This window comes from Sitophilus oryzae, unplaced genomic scaffold, assembly GCF_002938485.1.
Source record: "Sitophilus oryzae breed Bouriz unplaced genomic scaffold, Soryzae_2.0 scaffold_170_pilon_pilon, whole genome shotgun sequence".
Lineage (NCBI taxonomy): Eukaryota > Metazoa > Arthropoda > Insecta > Coleoptera > Curculionidae > Sitophilus > Sitophilus oryzae.
This window is the reverse complement of record NW_022146402.1, coordinates 1,217,450-1,240,551: the sequence shown is the minus strand read 5'-3', so window position 1 is coordinate 1,240,551 and position 23,102 is coordinate 1,217,450. Positions and strand designations below refer to the sequence as shown.

At 31.8% G+C, this 23,102-nt stretch overlaps 1 protein-coding gene across 1 annotated transcript; it reads left to right on the top strand.

The window, feature by feature from the left end:
• Nucleotides 1-85: 85 nt before the first annotated feature.
• On the top strand, nt 86-21,639 carry LOC115881244 (glycosylphosphatidylinositol anchor attachment 1 protein). Its single transcript, XM_030898662.1, has 8 exons — nt 86-588; nt 898-1,057; nt 4,298-4,489; nt 4,549-4,751; nt 6,873-7,089; nt 8,418-8,528; nt 14,492-14,873; nt 21,290-21,639. Exons 1-8 carry the CDS (start codon nt 229-231, stop codon nt 21,591-21,593), a joined length of 1,929 nt encoding a protein of 642 aa, XP_030754522.1. The 5' UTR covers nt 86-228; the 3' UTR covers nt 21,594-21,639.
• The last annotated feature ends 1,463 nt before the right edge of the window (nt 21,640-23,102 follow it).

Below are 23,102 nucleotides of genomic sequence, written 5' to 3'. Positions count from 1 at the left end.
TATGGGAAATGTCATCGATTATCATTTCTATGATGAGAATCATATATATTTGTGCCAAGGTCAATATTTTTAAAAGAAGAGAGCTGTCAGAATGAGACCTAACCAACCTAACCTCTCTAGAGTTTTGTTTTTATTAGTGATTGTTATCGGGATTGTTAGAGATATTAACGTAAAATTCAGTGAAATAATAATGTTTTTATGAATTTTGTGAATTAAATTGTACCTAAAATGGGTCTTCTAACAGACCCCCGTAGTGGACAGGGCAAACTAACAAAACTACTGATCAGATTTTATAAGAAGTTCTGTGTCCTTTTGTATGTGGGAGGAATTTTTTGGTTTTGTGCATTAGCTTCGCCTTCCCTTAATGCTAACACGTATTTCTCTGAAAATGCCTTACTCCCCGGCTTAGTTAAATCCATGTTCCAAGAAGACAAAGCAGCTATGAGATATTACGAAGAGTTAGTCGATGAAACAGACAAGTATGATAATTCCATTCCTTATCCGTGGCTCTTGGCAAAGTTTTCTCAAATTGGTTTAGATGCTTATACGCATAATTTTACTTTAAAGTCTCCTCTGAACCCAAAAGAGGTAAGTCCAAACTGGCATATCTTGTATCAAATTTTTTTTGTTTTTATTTTGACTTGTTCATCAGTCATGACTTTAGGAAATAAATTTATTATTATAAATAACGATTATTTTAATATTAGTATCACAATTACACACATTTAATAATTAGTATCACAACATAATAATTAAAAATTATTATGTTGTGATACTTTTGAAGATGTCAGAGGAAAAGCCATAAATATATATTATAATATAGTTCATCGCTTGAAACCAAATATGTTTTATTTTGCATAAACACTCCCAAAGAAAAATTTAACAATCTTGTTGCAGAAATACGTAGGAAAAAATGTTTATGGTATATTGAGAGCCCCAAGAGCTTCGAGTACTGAAGCATTGGTTTTAAGTGTACCTTATAGACCACCATCCAGTATATATCCACCAACTCTACCATCTATTGCTATAGCCTTAGCTTTTGCCAAATTTGCAGTTAGTAAGTAAGAATGCCATTAAGTAAATAAAAAAGTCTTAAACAAAAATGGTGTAAACCATACTATTTATGTATGTTTCTAGTTGCATTTTGCTAAGTAGTATGATTTTGTTATTAAAAAGTGATAATATAATTTAAACATACATTATATTGCAGTAGTTAACAGAGACTGTAATAGGTATTTTTCATTTATTTGTTTATTAAATTACAGAAATAATATAAAAATGTATTTAAAAAACACTCAGTACAGAGTAAATAGACAAAAAGGAATTAACCTAATTTTCCACATTGAAGAAATATTTTATACAGGGTGGCCCAGTGTTCAAAAAATGCTCCATATTAGGTTTTAATTTGAGATTTTTACTCCAAACTATTTTGTTAACTATGCAGACAATCATAACGAATATATTCAATTTTTTTTAAGTGTACAGGAATTTAACTAATCAGTAAAAAAAATAATGTGCATGATCTCATTAATAGTCTCATATCTCTTAAAATATACAGGGGTGCCCATTAGTGCGAGGAAGTCCAATATCGCAAGATCATTGATATTTCTATTTGAATAATAAAAGTATTTTTACAGGTTTACCTTACATTTGCCCATTTTTTTAGTTTTGTCAGAGAATTACTGTTTTGAGTAAAATCTCAAACAAATTTGATAACCTAAAAATTCAATCAGCTGATCTGTTTAAATGTAGGTCAAATGTTGACTATTTAAATATCTGATAGAGGACGCTGATTTTGAACTGTTTTAATACGCTCCATTAGTGTGACGTCATGTAGTGGAAGGTCAGTGTCGCAAAATTCAAAGAAAGCAAGAATATAATGGGATAATCTAATTTTTCTTAATTTTTTATTATATTACTCTGTTCAAAGGATATTTGTGTCTTTCTGAGTAAGTATATACGCGTTTACTATACGTATAATTACATAAAAGAATACATATAGGGATAAGTAATATGAGGTTATGTTAAAACAATAAAGAACACGAATTTCCATAGTATTATAGAATTTATTAACTATAAAATGGCACTGATACGGTTCAAAATTAAATGTACTTTCTTGGAAAAATACAATTATCCTTAAGAAAACAGTAATATAATAATAAACGAGAAAAAAATGGATTAATAGTGGGTTAATTCACGCTTCAGGAGCCATGAGAACCTGTCCAACAGCAGCAATGGAGGTCATTCTAGATCTAACACCACTGCACATTGTCATTGGTAGATGTGCCAATGCGACAATGATTAGAATGGTCACTAACGGAATTAGTACTGGGAGAATTGTCAGATCAGGGGCTTGGAACACCCTCAAAAAGGAAATACCACTCCTGCAACACCCAGTGGACGATATGCCAAGAACGTACAACTTTGACAAACATGTCAATGTAGTATTGAGCAATAAGAAGGATTGGAAGAGCGAAACGCTTGCTCAGCATTTAAAAGACCATACCATAACTTGGTATACTGATGCTTCCAAAACCAATACGGGAACAGGGATTGGAGTGTTTGGGCCGAGAGCTAATTACTCCGAACCAATGGGCACTTACCCTAGTATCCTACAGGCAGAAATCTACGCTATCGAGAGATGCGTACAACTTATCTTAGATAGGAACTATCGGAAACAAGAAATAGCCATCTTATCTGATAGTCAAGCAGCATTAAAGGCGATCAACTCAGTATCAATCAATTCGAAATTGGTCAAAGAATGCATAGAGAAGCTGAATAAATTAGCCAAAGAAAACAAAGTCCTCCTACACTGGGTGCCTGCTCACCAAGGGATAGAAGGCAATAAAAAAGCAAATAATCTAGCTAGGAAAGGAGCGAACACTCCACTAACTGGACCAGAACCGTTCTGCTTTCCAAGTGGTAACCAACTCAAGGCGGAACTCAAGAACTTGGAAGATTCCATCCGCAACCTGGAATGGAAATCTTGCAATGGTCTAAGACACTCGAAGAAGTTTCTGAGGGCTTATGATCAAGAAAAATCACAGATCTTCCTGGGTCTGAGTAAGAACAATCTTCGGATTGTCACGGGGTTTTTAACAGGACACTGTCAAACCAAACTTTTTATTTTTTTAAATTAATCATAAATTTTTCTTCGAAAAAATGACGATAAAACAGTTGAACTTTTGGCACAAAAAATTATTTAGTTAACATGTTTAATTTATGTCAATGATGACAGGTATTGATAATTTCGATTCCAAATATTTCGAGAACCATTACTCGTAGCGATGTTTATCAAGAGACCTTTTTTACGTAAAAAACGTCGTACATGTATGTTTTTTTACTCAGTAGTTTTATACAGGTTCAAAGAAAAAATTATGATAAAACAGTTTCTGTTGAACTTTTGGCACAAAAACATTTCAAACTGATGATTTCAGTCTAGTAACTATTTAGTCAACATGTTTAATTTATGTCAATGATGACAGGTATTGATCATTTCTATTCAAAATATCTTGAAAACCATTACTCCTAGCGATTTTTACGAAGAAACCTTTTATATGTAAAAAATGTCGTAAATGTATATGCCGAGGGGTGTCTCACTGTTGGAATTACATGTACATTTTCTTGGCAGTCGCTGGCAGTCATTGGCAGTCTTATGGCAGTCGCCTATAATAATTACATGGCAGTCATAGGCAGTCTTCTTCATAGTCATTGGCAGTCGCTTAGCAGTGGAAGGATATTTTGGCAGTACCTGTACATTTTTTACCCGAGTGAGACACCCCTCGGTATATGCTGTTAGATCTCTCGATTGGAAGCTATCGCGCGTTAAACGACAGGCCTAACGCAAGCTCACCTAGCCTAAGCCAATGCAGGTTTTTGCAATATTTTCTCCGTTACAAAATGTCGTAAATGTATATTTTTACTCAGTAGTTTTATACAGGTACGGACGTAAAGTTATTAATGTTCAAACCAGTTAAAAAATATCTAGGTGGCGCCCTCTACAAGTAGGAGTCATATTGGCATCAAAATCAACTTTCTCGTGTCAAAAAACTGTCCAGACACCAATTTTTATTCAAATATTGACGTTACTTCAGAAATTATTTGGAGAAAATCGAAATAAAAATGAAACTTCTATACCCTGTATCTTTTTAACTTATTTTTATCTGCAGGAAATGCTGCCGAAGTTTTCGGAAAACAGTTCGGACCACCCTGTATAATTAACTTAAAGACCCATTGTTTTTTATCGTTTTTAACGTATTATATTATATTGTCATAAAATTTCTTATTTTGACTCTAGGAGGGAAGTATTGGGCCAAAGACATAATATTTCTTGTTACTGATCATGAACAGTTGGGTGTACAAGCCTGGTTAGAGGCTTACTATGGGGTAACTTGTGGCAACGAAGGAACTTTAATACATGGCGATTTAAAAGGCCGGGCTGGTGCTATTCAAGCCGCCATAAATTTGGAACTACATAGTACCAAAATTGGTATGAAATTATTACGGTACCTAAATATATTACAACAATATTTTAATTGGCTGTTGTAGGAAATATTGACATTAAAATCGAAAGTCTGAATGGTCAGTTGCCTAACTTGGACCTAGTCAATTTAGCCAGTAAAATATGTGCCAAAGAGGGTGTTTATTATACTTTTAAAGGGAAGGGGATAAAGTACATTCGTAATATGTACAAAGAGTGGAAATATTATTTTAAGAATATGCTGTCAATGATTAGCACTCAGTCGACTGGGGTAAGTATCTTTATACAGGGTCCGGCAATAGTGCGTCGGGCATCTGTAGCTGCTAGAATTTAAAACATGTTTTTTTAAGTTCAAACCTAAAGCGTGTACTAGGACGTATTTCAGGAAAGTATCTTAACTTTTACAGGGTGGCTCAAAAAAGTGTTAGTTTATCAGGATGATTTTTTTTACTAGAACACCCTGTATATTATTGCATTTTTGGCTTCATTCCAGATATCTCCTAAGATATGAGTAAATATATTTCGATAGTTTCAGAAATATTAATAAATAAGTAAACAAAAATATATTTTTCAGCCTCTCTTAAAAAAAACATCCTGTATGATTTAAGATTACGATATTTACAGCAAAGTAAGTACAGACCATCTAAAGTAAACCCCTAATATTGTTTTGATTTCAAGACAGTTCTTGTATTTTTAATAATTTTTTATTAAAGGCTGGAAATTATATATATGTTTTATTTATTTATCAATATCTCTGAAACTATCAAAATATATTTACTCATATCTTAGGATTATATAAAGTGATCTGAAAGGAAGCCAAAAAATGCAATAATATACAGGGGGTTCCAGTTAAAAAAAATCATCTGGATCCGCTCACACGTTTTTGAGCCATCCTGTAGAAGTTAAAATATTTTTCTGAAATACATTCTAATAAATACTTTAGGTTCGCACTTAAAAAAAAATCCTAAATTTTTTATTCTAGTACCTACAGATGCCCGACTCACTTTTGCCGAACCCTGTATATTTTTCGAGATCCTATTGATGGGGGTTCAATTTGAATTACCTTGTATCTACATATCTTGAATTATATTTTCAAAAAGACCGACTTTTTTACATTTCATAGATAAAATATTTTTTTTTATCTTCTTTATATTTTTAATCAGTTTATTCTGTTTTACATTTTATCTACAGGGTGTTTCAAAAAACATGTGCCATCTCTCGTGGAAAGATTCTCCACGTAAAAATAAGATTTATTTTTCATATCAACGTAGGTCCGATTCTGCTTTGTTTCCTAGCTACAGGGTGTTAAAGTTTTAATATTTTTTCGATTTATTATAATAATTCGTGCAAGTACTTTTTTAGCGTTTCCAATGAAATTTTGAGGTTATAAATGAAGTGTTAAAAAAGTGTCGACATATTCACCAGGGACGTGCATATGGGTTATCACTGGAATATTTTTCGAAAAAAAAAAACACGTACGCCACTGACTTTTTTCTTTTGATAGCAACATTGTGTAGGCCGTTTAATGCCAGTTAAAAGTTGTATCTTGATATCCGTTTAATGCCAATTAAAAGTTTGTCGATTTCGGCCTCCTTTATGAGATAAACGCAATTTTATTAATTTGCCTTGATCCAAGTCTAATAGTAACTTAAAAAAAAATGGCGCCGGGAGGCACGTATAGTCGCCCATACTAAAATATGTTAATAAAAAGTTAGGCAGTTTTTTTAGTTTCAAAGTAAAGGAATTTTTCCAATTTTTTTTATCTCAAAAACTGCGACTTTGACTGATTTTGATGTTATTACAAATTTTGTTGCAAATATTATTCCTAATCTTAAATTGAAAACCGCGTTTCGCTAGCTACTGTAATTTTGCAGTTACGATTTTTTTAAATTTTAACCCACTCCCCCCTCCCATTTATTTTTATTTTAATTATATTAATTGTGATTAATAAAGTTGCGTTTATCTCATCAAGGGGGCCGAATTCGACAAAATACCTAGAAATAATTTTTAATTGGCATTAAACAGCCTACACAATTTTGATATTGAAAGAAAATAAGTCAGTGGCGCACGTTTTTTTTTTAGATATATTGCAGTGATAACTCATATGCACGTCGCTGATGAATTTATCGACACTTTGTTAGCATTAAAATATGTACCACTTATAGTAACTTTCACTCTCAAAATTTCATTTGAATCACTAAAAGTACTTGGAAGAAAATTATAATCAAAAGATTATTTAGATTTGAACACCCTATAGCTACGAAACAAAACAGAATCGGGCCTATGTTGATATGAAAAATAAATCTTATTTTTACGTGAGGAATCTCCCCACGATAGATGGCACATGTTTTTCGAAACACCCTGTATAATTGTTGAATCATTAATATAACAGATTCCAAATGGTAACCACGGCCTGTTCTTACGTTTTGGCATACAAGCCTTAACCTTGGAAGGATTTGAACAGTCAAAAAATGGAGCTAGAGTTGGATTCTTGACTATCGGCAGAGTAATTGAAGGGATATTTCGGAGCATGAATAATCTACTGGAAAGATTTCATCAGAGTTTCTTCTTTTATCTGTTACCGTCGCCGGATAGATATATTTCTATAGGTACAATTTATTTCGTTTTTCTGTTCAGATAAATCTTTTCCCCAAGTTCGATACGAACTGTATTCTGGAAACTTCGGCAGCATGTTCTGCGGATAAAATTAAGTTCGTATAAATGTATGTCCTAAAATGCTTAGTTTCGGAGATACAAGGTGAAGTTTCATTTTTAGTTCGATTTTTTTCAACTAATTTCTGAAGCAACGTCAATATTTGGATGAAAATTAGCGTATGAGAGTTTTTTGACATGAGAAATTTGATTTAGATGTCAAATTTTCATTGAAATATTGACGTTATAAAAATGAAACATCTACAACCTGTATCTCCGAAACTTTTAGATTTATACGAACTCTTTTACTTATTTTTATCTGCAGAATATGCTGCCGAAGTTTCCGGAATACGTTCGGACCACCCTGTATACAGGGTGGCGCCACTCATACCATGCGGGGTCTCCAAGGCGAACAACAATTTGTATTCAAATGAAATTTTGTGTTCATATGTAGGTTAATTAAAGCATCTTTTAAGAATATATTATAGAGTTCTATAGAGTGTCCCTAAAAAAGTCATACTTCACAGCTATGATGAAGGAGCGTCAGACGTATTACAGCCAGCTAGATTTTATCAAATAATAAATATCTACTTACACTGACATCATAAAAATGAAAATATCTAGGAAAGTCTTTGTCCTAGAGGTAGGCAACCCTAATAATATTTTGAATGGACATGAATTATTCACTGAATATCGGAGTAATATACTGGGTGTTCAATTTAAAAAAGTAACTTGCTTTTAAAAGTGACCAATGTTCAATATTAATTTTGTCCCGCTCTGTATAACTTTTCGGGTCAAGTTTTAATTTGATTAATGTACAATGGTTATTTTAACTACATATTAGGCTATACCGGGTAAATTGCAATTTAGGCAGCTTTTATTGAAATTTCAAAATTTTTTAGAAAATGTTAATTATGTCAAAAATCTTACATTTTACTAATATGCTTCTCTAACAAAACTCACCTTTATTTTGTTCCTAGAATCCGAAAATCGATTAATATATAGGATGTTTCATTACAAAAAATTCAACTAACTTTTTTTGGGGGCACTGTAAAATTATATAAATTAAAAAATAAATGGTCTAAATTAACCTACATCTACTCCGCCATTACGCCACCCTGTATATAATTTCCACTAGGAATTATTTATTTGTCATAATACAAAGAAGCCTTAATTTAACGCATTTTTTAAACATATCTGGTAAACTCTTAAAAAATTATTGAACTTGGTGATTTATCTAGTTTAAATATTTAGATTTATTTATTTTTTTAACTGGCAATTTTAGGATTGTACATGCCTGCAATATGTCTTATTGCGGCCGCTTTGATAATAAAAGCTTGTGCAAAATGGTGTCAGTTACATGAAACTAATCAGAAAGAAACTCAGCAGTCGGAAGGTAAGCTAACTTAAATTGATTATAACGAACTTAGGATAATAATTGGTTAAATTATAAAGTTTTTTTATCTCCAAAAAAGTCCTATGCGTATATCGCCACTGTAAGAAAATCTACAAAATAAAATAGTTATTTTTTGTAAACACTGCTGGCGTTAATTCAACGGAGACTAATTGTCAGCAGTGGTTTACCAATACACAAATTTGCCTACCGGACAAAAAAATCGTATTAATCAATAATAAATATGTAAAAAGTAAAAATAAATGTGTAAAAATATGTAAAAATTAAAAAAAAACGATTAAAAAAAAGTCACCATGACTAGGATTCGAACCTACCTTACTACGGTTCCAACGCTCCAACATAGCAGTGTAAAGTCCTAACGCTTTAACCACGCGGCCACCGAGGACTTGAAAGATTCTATGTAAAATTCTTACTTAAAAGATAATGTTTAGTGACAGTACTTTTTTATTTATAAACATTTATTTAATTCTGTTTTTAGTATTTGTTCTTATAGCGGCAACATAGATACATTATCTGTGAAAATTTCAACTGTCTAGCTATAAGGGTTCATAAGATAGACCTTCGTGACAGACGGGCGGACGGACGGACAGCGAAGTCTTAGTAATAGGGTTCCCGTTTTAACCCTTTGGGTACAGAACCCTAAAAACTATTTAAAATATCTAAATTCAACTATTCGAGAACACTTTAGTTTTTTAAAACAGATAACGTCTACAAAAACCGTTGACGTTGTTATCCCCAGATTACAGTGGCGAAATACCCATAAAACTTTTTTGGAGAGATGAATCTGCCAGAGGTATAGGCATTTTTAAACTATTTTATATTCACCACATTATTTGAGATTTAAGTGGAAATATTAGGTACTTGAGCACAAAACATTCCCCTTTAGAACTTCGTCTGTCATGTTAAGAAATGAAAGTAAATAATAAAGCGCCTCTCGTGTTTGTTCGCACACTAAAAATTCAATTAATGCCTGTATATACTTTTAATATATCTTTTAAATTTAAATTTTTTTAATTGTAGTAATATATTACATTTAAAAGGAATATATTACATAACAATTATGTCAATTACAGGATTACAAGCTTGTTTTCTAACATTTTTTAATAAAACAAATTATAAAATTTCAATATATGTATATTTGTCGTAGGTATGAAAAAAGTAAATTATAAAATGGACAAACGCTTACTTACATTGCAATAAAACTTCCACTTTTAGTTTTGCAATCCAAACGCAATATTTCTATTTCACAAATAAAAATATCCGACAACACTAAAATAACTGAAACTTCCGCGGCTGACAACGAAAACTGAAAAATATAACGGCACTTTTTGTTTTGGACCTTTGCATATCAACATTACGCGGTACCATTATGTTTTTGTTTTTGAAATAATATAAAATACCTAATTATAACTTGTAAATTTTAATATTTTAACATGATTTTAACTATTTCTGACAATAACTAACTTTTTGATATCAAGATGACATTTTAGACGGCAACTGACCTATGTCATAATATTTGAATTTTAAATGTGTATATAATATAATTTAAATTAATATAATGCAACTTTATACTAAGAAAACATTTATACATTCACAAAATACAACAAAATCTAATAATATAGTTTGAAAACAATGAATATTGAATTAAAATTAAAATTAAAAAAGTTAAGCGCGACCCCTTGTGTCAAAATTGGATGATTAAATTTTCACAATTTTTACACCATTTGTTGACCGATGGTGCCTCTAGTGTTTGTTCGGGCGGTTGGTCTTTTACTCCCGCTTATGACCATTAAAGAAAAAGTTCTAAAGGGGGATGTTTTGTGTACTTGAATAGAGAAATAGCATTTTTTTAGCGGACATTTTGCGAACTTGAAAATAATTTTCAGCGATTTCTCTTGGCCACCACGATTTCTCTTGGATTTACTTATTAGCATTTTTATCCTACTATTGAACGATGTGTAGTCTCTAAGATACAGCCGGCGTCCATTCTTTGTTGGACACCAGGTCCACACAAAAAGCCCTGAGACGTTTATTATTTTAAAATGATTTATTAATTATTAAATTCTAAATCCAGTAGCATTTAAAAAAATTGTTTTTTTTAGTTTTCTGTTTTTCCTAGATTTTTTCTGTAATGGAACCTTCACAAAAAACTTGTTGATTCTTGTGTAGTATAATCTTTGAATAAGCAGGTTAAGGAAGGAGTATAATACTATCCGTGTATTATTCATACATGGTAGACGGAGGTAGGGCCTAAGGATTTTTTTTTAGAGATAAGGATAGTTCGATTCCTATCTTCCTGCACTGTCAGTTTTTTTACGTCATCTACTGACCGAGTTGAAGTTGGCGCTAAAGATTTTAGACAGTGACAGTTATTTTTGCATTTGACGGACGAGCGCACAGTGCGCTGAAAGATAAATTTAGCGGGACATAAGCGTTTGGTTAGAAATAAGCCAAAAAATGTGTACTGATAAGAATAAATAGTAGACATTCCAATTGATACAAAAATGCATGAATATTCTTTGTATTTCGATACATTTTTATCAACCAAATTTGGTCGTTTTCTGCTCAGCAAGGCAGAGATCATACAAAAACAAAATATTTACAAGTGCTTATACATTTTATTAGAAAGCCAAATTATGTTGAAGATTGCCAAAGGTATGTACTTTTCTACTATACATATGTTATTTGTTAAAATCCTTCGTGCCTTTGTTCTACAGATATCAAACTTTCACTTTTTTTTTTCAAATATCGATATATTGAATGATGTAGATCTTTTGAGTTACCAATAGGTACCAACACAGGTAGTCACAGTCACAGGGAGTTCAAGCTTAACAGGTGAATGCCCAAAAGATTCATTTCAATCGGATAGTATAAAAATAAAACAACTCCATCAAAAGGCACTGAGTTTAAAAATTGTCTTAGATACTTACTATATATGAATTTACAATTACCGAGTGTTAAAATTAAAATTAAAATATCTATCTTATTTATTATTTTCAAAATAAAATATATTTTTTTAAAATAAATTATAGAGGGTGTCACAAGATTACAAATTAATTAAAAAAAACTGCTAAAGAGTTTTTTGATATCATAATTTTATGTATTTGGCAATAGTTTACAATACGGTTTTTGTGTGTCATGTACAAATAATATCATAGTTTTATTATCTTGTATTTATTTATTAATAAATTAAGTTGTTAATAAATAAATAAATTTAACCATATAGTTGCTATATATTAGACCATTTGCTACGTTCTTAGATTTTAAGTCCCAAACATTGCTCTTGAGATTTTGTCCCGCTAGAATAACCATCCGCCGCACTGTGGAGCGCTGGTCAGCGCGTGACGTAACATTTCACGGCGACTACGACATGCGACAGCGGCGATTTGACGCGATCGAACAGTCCTTTAGAATATATACAGTCCTTGGGTAGGGCCCTAGGGTTGACAATTTCTTGACAGTTCTGTTTGACGATTCATTTGACATATTTCAATTTGATTTGAGATTTCGTGGATTTGTCAGTCTTTACTGAGCTTATTTTATGTTATTTATTATTTATTCTACTACTGATAGTTGACTTTACTTTACTACTACTGACTTTCAAGCCAAAGAAACAAACTTTACTGAAAAATGTTATTGCTTCCTAAAATTTATACATGCTGATCTATTTTAAGGATTTATTTTATATAAAAACTTCGTTATTTCAAACGAAACATCCTATATTTTTTCAAAAAAAAAATCAAGGCAGATTCAAATGCTCTTTCGAACTATATTAGGGTTTACTACACCTATCTGGCTCAGATTTTGAATAAAAAGCGATTTTTCGATAAAATTGTAATCAAGATGGCTGGTGTCGCCATGGCAAATTTCTAGTGACACTTAGTAGCTATTTTCAAAATTGACATTAGTTTATGTACTTTATTTAAATTTATAACAGGTTATATTTGTTTAATGTGCTTACAATAAGGTTAATAAGTAAGTATTTATTATTTTATCAAGAAAAATAAAGTAGTATCTACTGGCGGAAGGAATGGATATGTTCCTAGTGATTTTATTTTGTGAGGACAATTGCTTGTTGGCTTGAAGGGTTTATGCACAAAGATATCCAAATAGGAATTTTCTTGACATTTCCTTTGAAAAACTCATTTTCCTATTTTGCAGAGCAAATAGTGTGGTATATGAAAAACCTATTAGGCAAAAACCTGTCGTTGGAAGTGAAGAAAATGAATTTGCCTTAATTGGCATCATTGTAATATAAATCAAAGAACTACTTCTTTATTTTTTTTTGGTAAAATAATAAATACTTACTTATTAAACTATTGTAGGTAAATTAAATAAAAATAAACTGTTATAAATTTAAATAAAGTCCATAAACTAATGTCGATTTTGAAAATAGCTACTAACTGTCACTAGCAAATTGCCATGACGACACCAGCCATCTTGATAGCCATTTTATTGAAAAATCGCTTTTTATTCAAAATCTGAGCCAGATAGGTATAGGAAACCTTAATATAGTTTGAAAGGGCATTTAAATCTGCTTCGACTTTTAGTCGTTAGAAGTTTATTTCTCTGGCTTCAAAGTAAGCATAAAGCCGGAGTCTCATGCATCCGAAATCCGATGACACGACGATCCGACGGTGCTTCTATTGGTCGAAATATTTTGACACCAATTTTTATCCGATATTTTTAACTAATCGTCCAACGTCGTAAGTAAGTAAGTAAGTAAAGTTAAATTTCGTTTAACTTTTGTACGATATCGTGTTTTTTAACCTCACTTTTTTTGAAAACATTGGTTTTTAAAATCAAGTTTAGTGGGAAGTGGGCAATTTCGGATATTGGCGGGGAAGTTATTTTTATAAGTATTTCTCCAATAATACATGGAATAATACATAATAATAATACATAGGAATGACAGGTCTAAATGTCAAAACTGTCAAATTTCGGAACGAACTTTCGGATGTATGTGACAGGCTATTTTTATTTTACACGATAACTTCAAATTTCGGATGTCGTACCATCGGATTTCGGATGCATGAGACTCCGGCTTAAGTATTAACTCTGAAAAGTAATGTACAGGGTGTTGACAAACTATTTTTATTATAGCATGCATATTTAAATATCTTTAAATATCTCAAGAACCAAAGCATTTAAATATATTAAACCCTTATAATAAATGCCTTATTTTATGTCCAACAATCCAAAAATGAAATAAAATACCGGGTGTTCCATAAGAAAAAATATAACTTTGTTATGGATCTTAGTCTTGACACACTCTGTACATTTCAAACTAATTTTAAATTATGCACATTGCCTCTCTACATATACCCATAAAAAAATTGTTTCTACATCTTTCCGTTTTCGTATAATCAACCGAGGCGAATGAGGTGCGTCACCCTGTATATTTTATAACAATTTTAATAACTACCAACATTTATTGACAACGTAAAATAAAACATTATTGTTCAAAATCGATTTGAACCGCACATGTTTTAGAACTCTCTATTTGGGGCCATCTGTTTTACACAAAACTACAAAAATTGTCGGGTCATATAAATGCCCTTTTTGGTTCAACTTTCTAGGGGCTTCAGGGCGACAAAAACACAGTCCTCTCTGAACATCGGCCTAAGTTGCCACGCATTAATTTTTGTATAATTAAGATCGCGCTAGAGACGCGTCTCTCTCTCTCTCTCTCTCTTCTCTTTCGTTCGTAGTAAAGTTTCGTAGAAAACTGCTACAATTATGTTTTTACACGTTTTGAATAAAATTAGAACAGCACTGATAAACCAGAATTTAAGTCGGCCATTTTTGATCCCCATCGCGTTTGAGTTTTTTGATATACTCCTTTCCTAATCTTTTTATTCAAAGAGTTTAATTTTAAATTGTGTTTAAAATAACCAGAGATTGAAATTTCTAGAATCATCCTAATTTAACATTTTTTTTTTCAGCTGTAGGTACCATAGTGGGCAATACAGTCCCAAACATAAACTACCTAGGAGTCATAATATTAAGTGTAACTATGCATTTAACTGGAGCTTTTCTAACTGCTTTGCCTGAGCTGGTTATACCACTAGCCAGCAATTTTGAGGTTAACGTAAGCCATACAGTGGTACTTTGTTTATTGGGAGTTATTTTGAGTACGTTATTTATACCGTTTGTATTGGGACGTTTGAGAAGATGCTCTGCGAGCATGGACTTCTTGTGCATCATTTCCTTGTTGGAGTTGGGAACAGCATTAATATGTCTAGCTATGAATAATTTCTCGTTAGGGATAATTTGTGGAATACTCAGTGTCCCGTTTGCTCTCTTAATCCGGCCTACCACTTGCAAGTAAGAAATTATTTTTTATCCTGTAATTTTTTTGAGATGATCTTTAGTGTTTTTTTTTCTGTAAATTGTTCTTTTAAAAGTGGAGATTGACTAGAACCTAGCACTGTAATGTAACGTTTGTCCGCTAGCTGCTACAAGTCAGTTTGAAAAAGACATAAATCTTAAGTCTTAACCCTAGATCATAATATATACTTACGTGGATAAGTAAGTCACTATGGAAACTGTCGCAAACATATCAACGACTTCCATTTATCTTCTTTTTTTGTTGCACACGCGGTACTTCTACTCTATCTATCCTTGTCGAGGACCTATCGTCCGCGCGCCAAATTTGAACATTCATTTTAAAAATTTAATTTGTAAAATGCTTATATTTGAACAATAAATTGAATGTTTACTGTCGCAAAAATTAAATTATATAAAAAATACATTTAGTCGCTCCGTACGAATATCAATATTCTCAGGAAATCTAACCAGAAAGTATGCGTGTGGCTTAATATAAATAAAAGAACAACTGAATACTTTACTTGCCTATGAAAAGATAATTCGGGAACCTTTATATTAGAACTTTCACACACTAAACACTTTCTAGTCATTTTTCCGAGCATTTAGAAAGTCCAACGAAAAAAATAGAAATATAGTTGCACAAACTTAAAATTAATTTCTCACTGAACACACTTGCATCCTTGGCTATATAAAAGCGATCGATAAAAGAGTAATTAATACAATTTTTAAAATAAAAAAAGCAAAAAACAAGCGTCGTTATACAATGGAAATAAGATTATGACAATATGATGACAATGAAAAGTTGGTTTCCATAACAATGTATAATTTGTACTTTCTAAACCGTATAAAATTGTGATTATTTTGGAAATATGTGCAACTTTTAATGCGCATGGGGGGGGCTAAAGTAAGGTCCTCGAGCAAGACAAACCTATTGAACGTTTTATAAGTGCAATAAAGAAGGTTTGAAAATGGCATGTCGTGATGTTGGCGACATATTTTTTAATGCTAAACTTATGGCGTTGATATATCCACGTAATAGTACGAGAGCTAGTAACGTCGGAAAAACAAGTATTTTAAGATGTCTGGCTCTTTGATATATCTTTTACTATGCTCTCTAGAACAGCATGCGGCCCGTCTGGCTGGCGGTAAACGTTGCGTTCCCTACTGCGCATTGAAAGAAGATCCTATATTTTTATTAGTCCTTTAAATTCTAGTATTGAATATAAATCGAACATGTCTCCATAGCGCAGTGCGTAGAGTTTCCGACCACGAACCGATGATTCAAAGTTCGAATCCAGGTCGGGGCAAACACTTTTTTATTTTATTTTCGTTTATATTCTGGTAGTAAAGTATTAAATATTTGTTTTTATTTAATTCACAGAATTATTTAATACTTTACTATCAGAATATAAACTAAAATAAAATAAAAAAGTTTTTGACCTGACCAGGATTCGAACTCTGAATCATCGGTTCGTGGTCGGAAACTCTACGCACTGCGCTATGGAGACATGTTCGATTTATATTCAATACTAGAATTTATAGGACTAAATAAAAAAATATAGGATCTTCTTCCGATGCGCAGTAGTGAACGCAACGGGTATCGGCAGCCAGACCGCATGCTGTTCCAGAGAGCATAGTAAAAGATATATCAAAGAGCCGGACGTCTTAAGATACTTTCTCGAAAACGTTGCTAGCTCTTAGATTATAAGTATATATGGCCTAGGATAACAACCAACACCAAATTGTTAAAATTAATTTAAATTTTTCTTAAACTAAATGCTCTTTAGTGCCCTTAACGCTACTAATGGTACCTACTTCTTTTGGTAAATGTTGCAGCACAAATAAAAGGCAGTATTTTTTCATTTTTTTTATACAAAAACGATTGGAATTTTTGATGGAAACATTTAACATTTTTTTTTAATATGGGGATTTTAAAACCAACTGATCTAGGGTCTTATCATTTCTAAAATCAAAATGAAATAAAAATCTTATGCCAATTTCAACATAAAGTCTAAATGAATTAAATCTTAAGTCTTTGACTTAAATAATTTTCTTTTGTGTTAAATAATTTTAAAAAGACTTAAATCAAAATAATTGTCGTTTTTATGTCTTAACTCTATATTTTTTATTGGCTGTACTTAAACTGCCGTTAAACGGTAGCTTAATAAAATGCCGTTAATAGGTATGACGTCGTTGATGTGACGCACTTGACGGCTTTATGAAATATAGGAATTTTATAAGGACTAACCAACGCTATCCACCCCACCAAATAACCAACTTAACCAACGCAACTAACCTCGACACTGATAAAAAAAATATAAAAAACAAATATAAATTAGTAAAAACCAACCAGCGTCACGAAATAACCAACTAACCAATGAATTAACACCCTCCAAATAACCACGCTAACCAACCCGCCAAATAACTAAACCAATCCAACCAAAAAAAGTGAAACCAATGCAATAAGATCACGCTATAAGTAAAAAAAAATATAAAAAAGTCATGGTCGGCGTGAGATTTGAACCACGGGCCATTCGCTCACGAAGCGATAGCCTCAGCCACGGAGCCACAGGTGCTCTTGCAAAATGCTTATAGCTAGGCATTACTTTCCGCCGACATGAACGACGTCACAATACCTATTAACGGCATTTTAGTGGGCTACCGTTTAACGGCTGTTTAAGTACATCGTTTTTTATTTAAATCATGATGACCTGCTAGTTTATTCAGCAAAATGATTACCGTCAAGACAGCCAAAATTCAATTGAAGTACCTATTTTTTAATGTTAATTTAAATTTTTTTATGTTACTGATTGATTTTTATATTCTTGATACCCCCCAATTAAACTTTTAGTTACGTACTCGAGGGTGCGATTTATAAATTCATTGTTGGCAACCATGGACATATTCAGCGCCGGTTTGACTAACTGGAATTTAAATTTCCCACTAGGGATTCAGGTGGTAGTTCTGCTGTAAAAAATGTCATGTTGCCACATTTATTTATTTATTTCCTGACATTGTCATTCGTTTTGACACATTGTCATTAGTTTTGTATTACGAGTTTTTGGTTTAAATATACAGGGTGTTTCAAAACAAATGCGAAAAACTTCAGGGGGTGATCCCTTGTTCAAAATAAAGGGTAGTTTGCTTCATATACGTTGGGTCAAAAGTCAACCATTAGGGAGATATCGCGGTACAAAGATGGTGGAAAAATAATGTTTTTATTTTTTATCTTGAAAACGGAAAGAGATAGACTAATGAAATTTTATGGAAGCATTACTGTTATGAAAACACACTTTCTGGTAAATTTTTCACTTTTTTAAAATGAGTGGAAGGGGTTGAAATAAACTACCCCTATCATTCTTGTTAACGAAATTTAAAGAAAAATCTTATCAAACACATGCAAAAAAAATAATTTGGATAGTTTAGTTTGTTTAGAAACTTTTTTATCTCTTGTATTTTTATGATAAAACTCACCGATTTGAAATTAAAAAATAAAATGTAAAGCATTACATGTCAGGACAAAAAACATTTTCTGATCAAGAATCTAGTGGGCTGCTGTAATTTTTTTAGGAAAAAATCTTGTCGGCCGCTGTTACTTTTTAGGATGTTCCTAATATTATTTTATTTGACATTACTCTACTGCAATACGTTATTATCTAGATGATTATTATTATCGTTATTATCACTAGATTCTTAATCTAAAAATGTTTTTTGTCCTGACATGTAATGCTTTACATTTTATTTTTTAATTTCAAATTGGTGAGTTTTATCAAAAAAATACAAGAGATAAAAAAGTTTCTAAACAAACTAAACTATCCAAATTAATTTTTTTGCATGTGTTTCAGAAGATTTTTCTTTAAATTTCGTTAACAAGAATGATAGGGGCAGTTTATTTCAACCCCTTCCACTCATTTTAAAAAAATGAAAAAATTACCAGAAAGTGTGTTTTCATAACAGTAATGGTTCCATAAAATTTCATTAGTCTATCTCTTTTCGTTTTCAAGATAAAAATAAAAACATTATTTTTCCGTCATCTTTGTACCGCGATATCTCCCTAATGGTTGACTTTTGACCCAACGTTTAAACTGCAAACTACCCTTTATTTTGAATAAGGAATAACCCCCTGAAGTTTTTCGCATTTGTTTTGAAACACCCTGTATAGTGTTGTGATACTTTAAGCTTAAAAATTTTTACTAGCAGACCTTGCTGGCGAGCATTGTTCTTTTTAGAACCTCTTTTAGTCCGAAGTGTATAAGATAGCCGTAAAAAATTCATCGCAAGTTTATTAGAATATTTTAAACGAAAAAGCAGCAGTAATGGCCCTCTATGTCCTTTAAGTGCTGTTAAGGAGATGTGTTTTGTTGATGTAAATAATAACTGTTTATATATTTATAATTAAATAATAACTGTTTATATATTTATAATTAATTTATTTTTGTTTTTTGAAATATTTTGATTAAAAGAAAATATGTAAAAGTGGGCAACGCTGTGCCGGTTCAGCTTAATCACGTGACAAAAAGTTTAATTGGTATAAACCTTTGAATAAGAAGATTAAGGAAGGAGCATAATGCTATCCATGTATTCATGCATGGTGGGCGGAAAAAGGACTCCTTGACAATTCTGTTTGACGATTCATTTGACACATTTAAATTTGATTTGAAATTTTGTGGATTTGTCAGTCTTTACTGAGCTTATTTTATGTTATTTATTAGTTATTCTACTACTGATAATTGTATAAAGGTAGTAAATCAAGAAGGAAATTGTGGCAGAACTTAAATTAACAGTAACACTATTGCGACTGTAACAATGACACTATTGTGACACTAATCTCGGTCAAAAAAAGAGTGAAATAATGGAATAACTTTTCGCTAGTGTACAGTAACAGTACAGAGAAGACCAGGCTACTAGTAACATAGCAAGTTGCCGGACGAATTTGCGTTTACCTGACTGCGTTCGTACTCGAGATTCACTGCCGGCTAGTCGGCTTGTCAGGCAGTAGGCAGTTGAAGTTGTACTTGGACGGGTCGGTCGTGACAGACTAGGAATACGACACGAGGAGTGCCGAGTATTTATTATTTTCATTTTAAGTGTTTACCTTTACTTAAGGAAACATTTAAAATAAAAATACTTAAATATTTATTATTTGAGTGTGTTTACAAGCCAAAACTAAAAATAAATAAATTCTCTAAACCCAAAACTCATTTCCAAAATTAAAAAATACATCAATAAAATTAAAAAAAATAAAATATTACTCAAGTAAAAAAAAGTTATAACAAGTGTTCAAAAAGACCACCTTCTTGTGCTAGACAGAAGTCTAGGCGGTCGTAAAATCCCCGTCTGACATTGGCTAACATATTAGGGCTAATAGTTTGGAAAGCCTCTCGTATTTTTACTTGAAGCTCATCCAGATTATTAGCCCTATTATGACCATACACTTTGTATTTTACCTCAGCAACTTGATTATTTGAAAATGGGGGATTTTGATCCGCGATAGCACAAATGAACACTTAAAGCAAGTGTTCATTTGTGCTATCGCGGATCTCCTGTTCTTCATTAATCAACACAATCAGGCTTTTTGTGTTTTTGTGGGGACACGCACCCTTGTGTTTCAAAATTAATAATAACTCTTGATATAGTAGGTAAAGATGGAATTGGCCTGTTTACAAAAGTTTGTGGAAAAATTGTTTGTATATATCTATTTTGGTAATACCATTTTACAATTGAATTTTCTCACGAACTTCGTAAACATCCATTATTTTACTTAAAAAATAAATTTTACACGAGAGCTGTCGCGAGAATTTATGTATTCGTTTTGGCTATTAAAACACGAATAAATACAAATTCTGAAACATGCTTATCACATATCTACCTATTTTTATTTTATCGCATTTTTTCGCCTGCTTTTTATCCGGCGGACGGGTATACGCTAATTCGTCCGGTTCTGCCTATGTTACTACTACGGTGGTCCGGTCTGTATAATATACATACGTGTAGTAAACCGATCATTTATGAAATTCACTTAAATTAACTAATTATATATTTTTTCTTGCATTTTTGCTTTTATTTACTACTTGTCAAAGATTAAATAAAACAATATTATAACTTATCTATTTTTATTAAAATTATATATTTTTATAACAATTTTAATTAACTACCAAAATTTATTCACAACGTCAAATGAAACAACAAATTATTGAGTCTACCCCACGTCATAGTTTTACACTTTTTAAATAAAATTACAACGGCACTAATAAACCGGAATTTAAGTCGGCCATATTTGAGTCCCATCGCGGTGGATCTAAGATTTTTGATATACTCCTTCCTTAGTCTTTTTATTCAAAGGTATACACTATAGCTTTATAGGAGACTTTAAAAAATTAATTCTGATTAACTAATGATGTAATTAATTGCAGGTATTACAGTGCTATCCAAAAATTATTTTGGTTAATTGTCCATCCGGCAACTATTCTTTTTATCGTCGTTCTCGTTAACACTAAATTGATGTTCAAGCAGGAGGATGCAAAAGAGGTGCTGTTCAGAGCCGTCGATGCTACCGAGCAATCGATTCTATACAGTATTACAGATTCTATGATTTATGGCAACTGGTTATACACCGTAGTAACCTCAATCTTTATTTCTAATTGGTTGTGTTTCTGGTGTGTAGCGTGTAGCAGTATACCAAAGCCTGTAGTGTCCAGTGAGAAGAAGAATGATTAGTTTGTAATACTTTTTAAGATTTATAAATATATGTTTTCTTTCTTTATATTTTGTGTTTTTTATTATGTATTATTGTACCAAACAAAGTGCAAAGTTCCCGATGTCGCTGATGTTGACGCAATGACGAATTCAGTGGCGCACATGTTTTTTTTGAAAAATATTCCACTGATAGCCCATATGCACGTCACTGATAAATATGTCGACACTTTTTTAGCATTAAAATATGTAGCACATATAGTAACTTTTACTTCAAAATTTCATTCAAATCACTAAATGTACTTGGAAGAAAATTATAATAAATCGAAAGATTATTAAGACTTTAATACCATGTAGTTACGAAACAAAGCAGAATCGAACCCATGTTGATATGAAAAATAAATCTTATTTTTACGTGAGGAATCTCCCCACGAGAGATGTCACATGTTTTTTGAAACACCCTGTATACTTGCTTTCTAGAACCGGCTCTTAAAAGAGGATAACAAGTTTATTTCCGTTAGTGATAACAATTCCTTATCACAGAAAAAGTTATCTAAAATTCCTATTTTGACACTTATACTTTATTTAAAAGAACGTTCATTAAAAACGGGAAAAAGTTTTATTCTTTCTAATTATTTTTCTTTGCTATATATGTTTATCTTACTTTAGCAAGTTAATTTACAATAGATGAGTATTTATGACGAGAATTAGCTTTAATGTTTTTGCCTTATATAATAATTCTAATAAACTATATAAAATCTAAGACGAATTTTTGTGACATCTCGAATAATTTGTTTTAAGTTTTACTTCGAAGCTACCTTTTAGAAAATTATACATCATAATATACATCACAAATATTCAAATATTACAAGATTTTGTAATACAGGGTGAGTCTTGAATAAGTGCAAATATTTACCATGGTTACGGCACTGAAAGGGATGCCAATACAGAACAAATCCCGTGGCTCTCAAAATTTTTTAAAAATACATTTCTTTAAAACTTTTCGAACTTGAATTACTCTGTTATTTAGGACTTATTTATAAAACGGTAGAGGGTAATATATGATCACCAGCCCTGAAAATATTTGCGCTTATTTAAAATTCACCCTGTATGTCAACTTATTTCGTTTTACTTGTATGACGATCATAATTTATCATGGTATGATCTACATGTTTTACATACATTTGTTAATTTTGATTTGCGGGCTGTTTTAAGAACTTTATTCAAATAAATGGTGTCTCGAACAAGGTCTACAGTCTACAGGGTGTTACACCAGTGCATGGGTTATCTATAGCTGATGTAATAAAACTTAAGAATTTCGTTTAAGTGCAGACTATTAATTAGACAGCCTTATGATCATTTACATGCAACTGGTTATACACCGTAGTAACCTCAATCTTTATTTCTAATTGGTTGGGTTTCTGGTGTGTAGCGTGTAGCAGTATACCAAAGCCTGTAGTGTCCAGTGAGAAGAAGAATGATTAGTTTGTAATGCTTTTTAAGATTTATAAATATATGTTTTCTTTTTTTTGT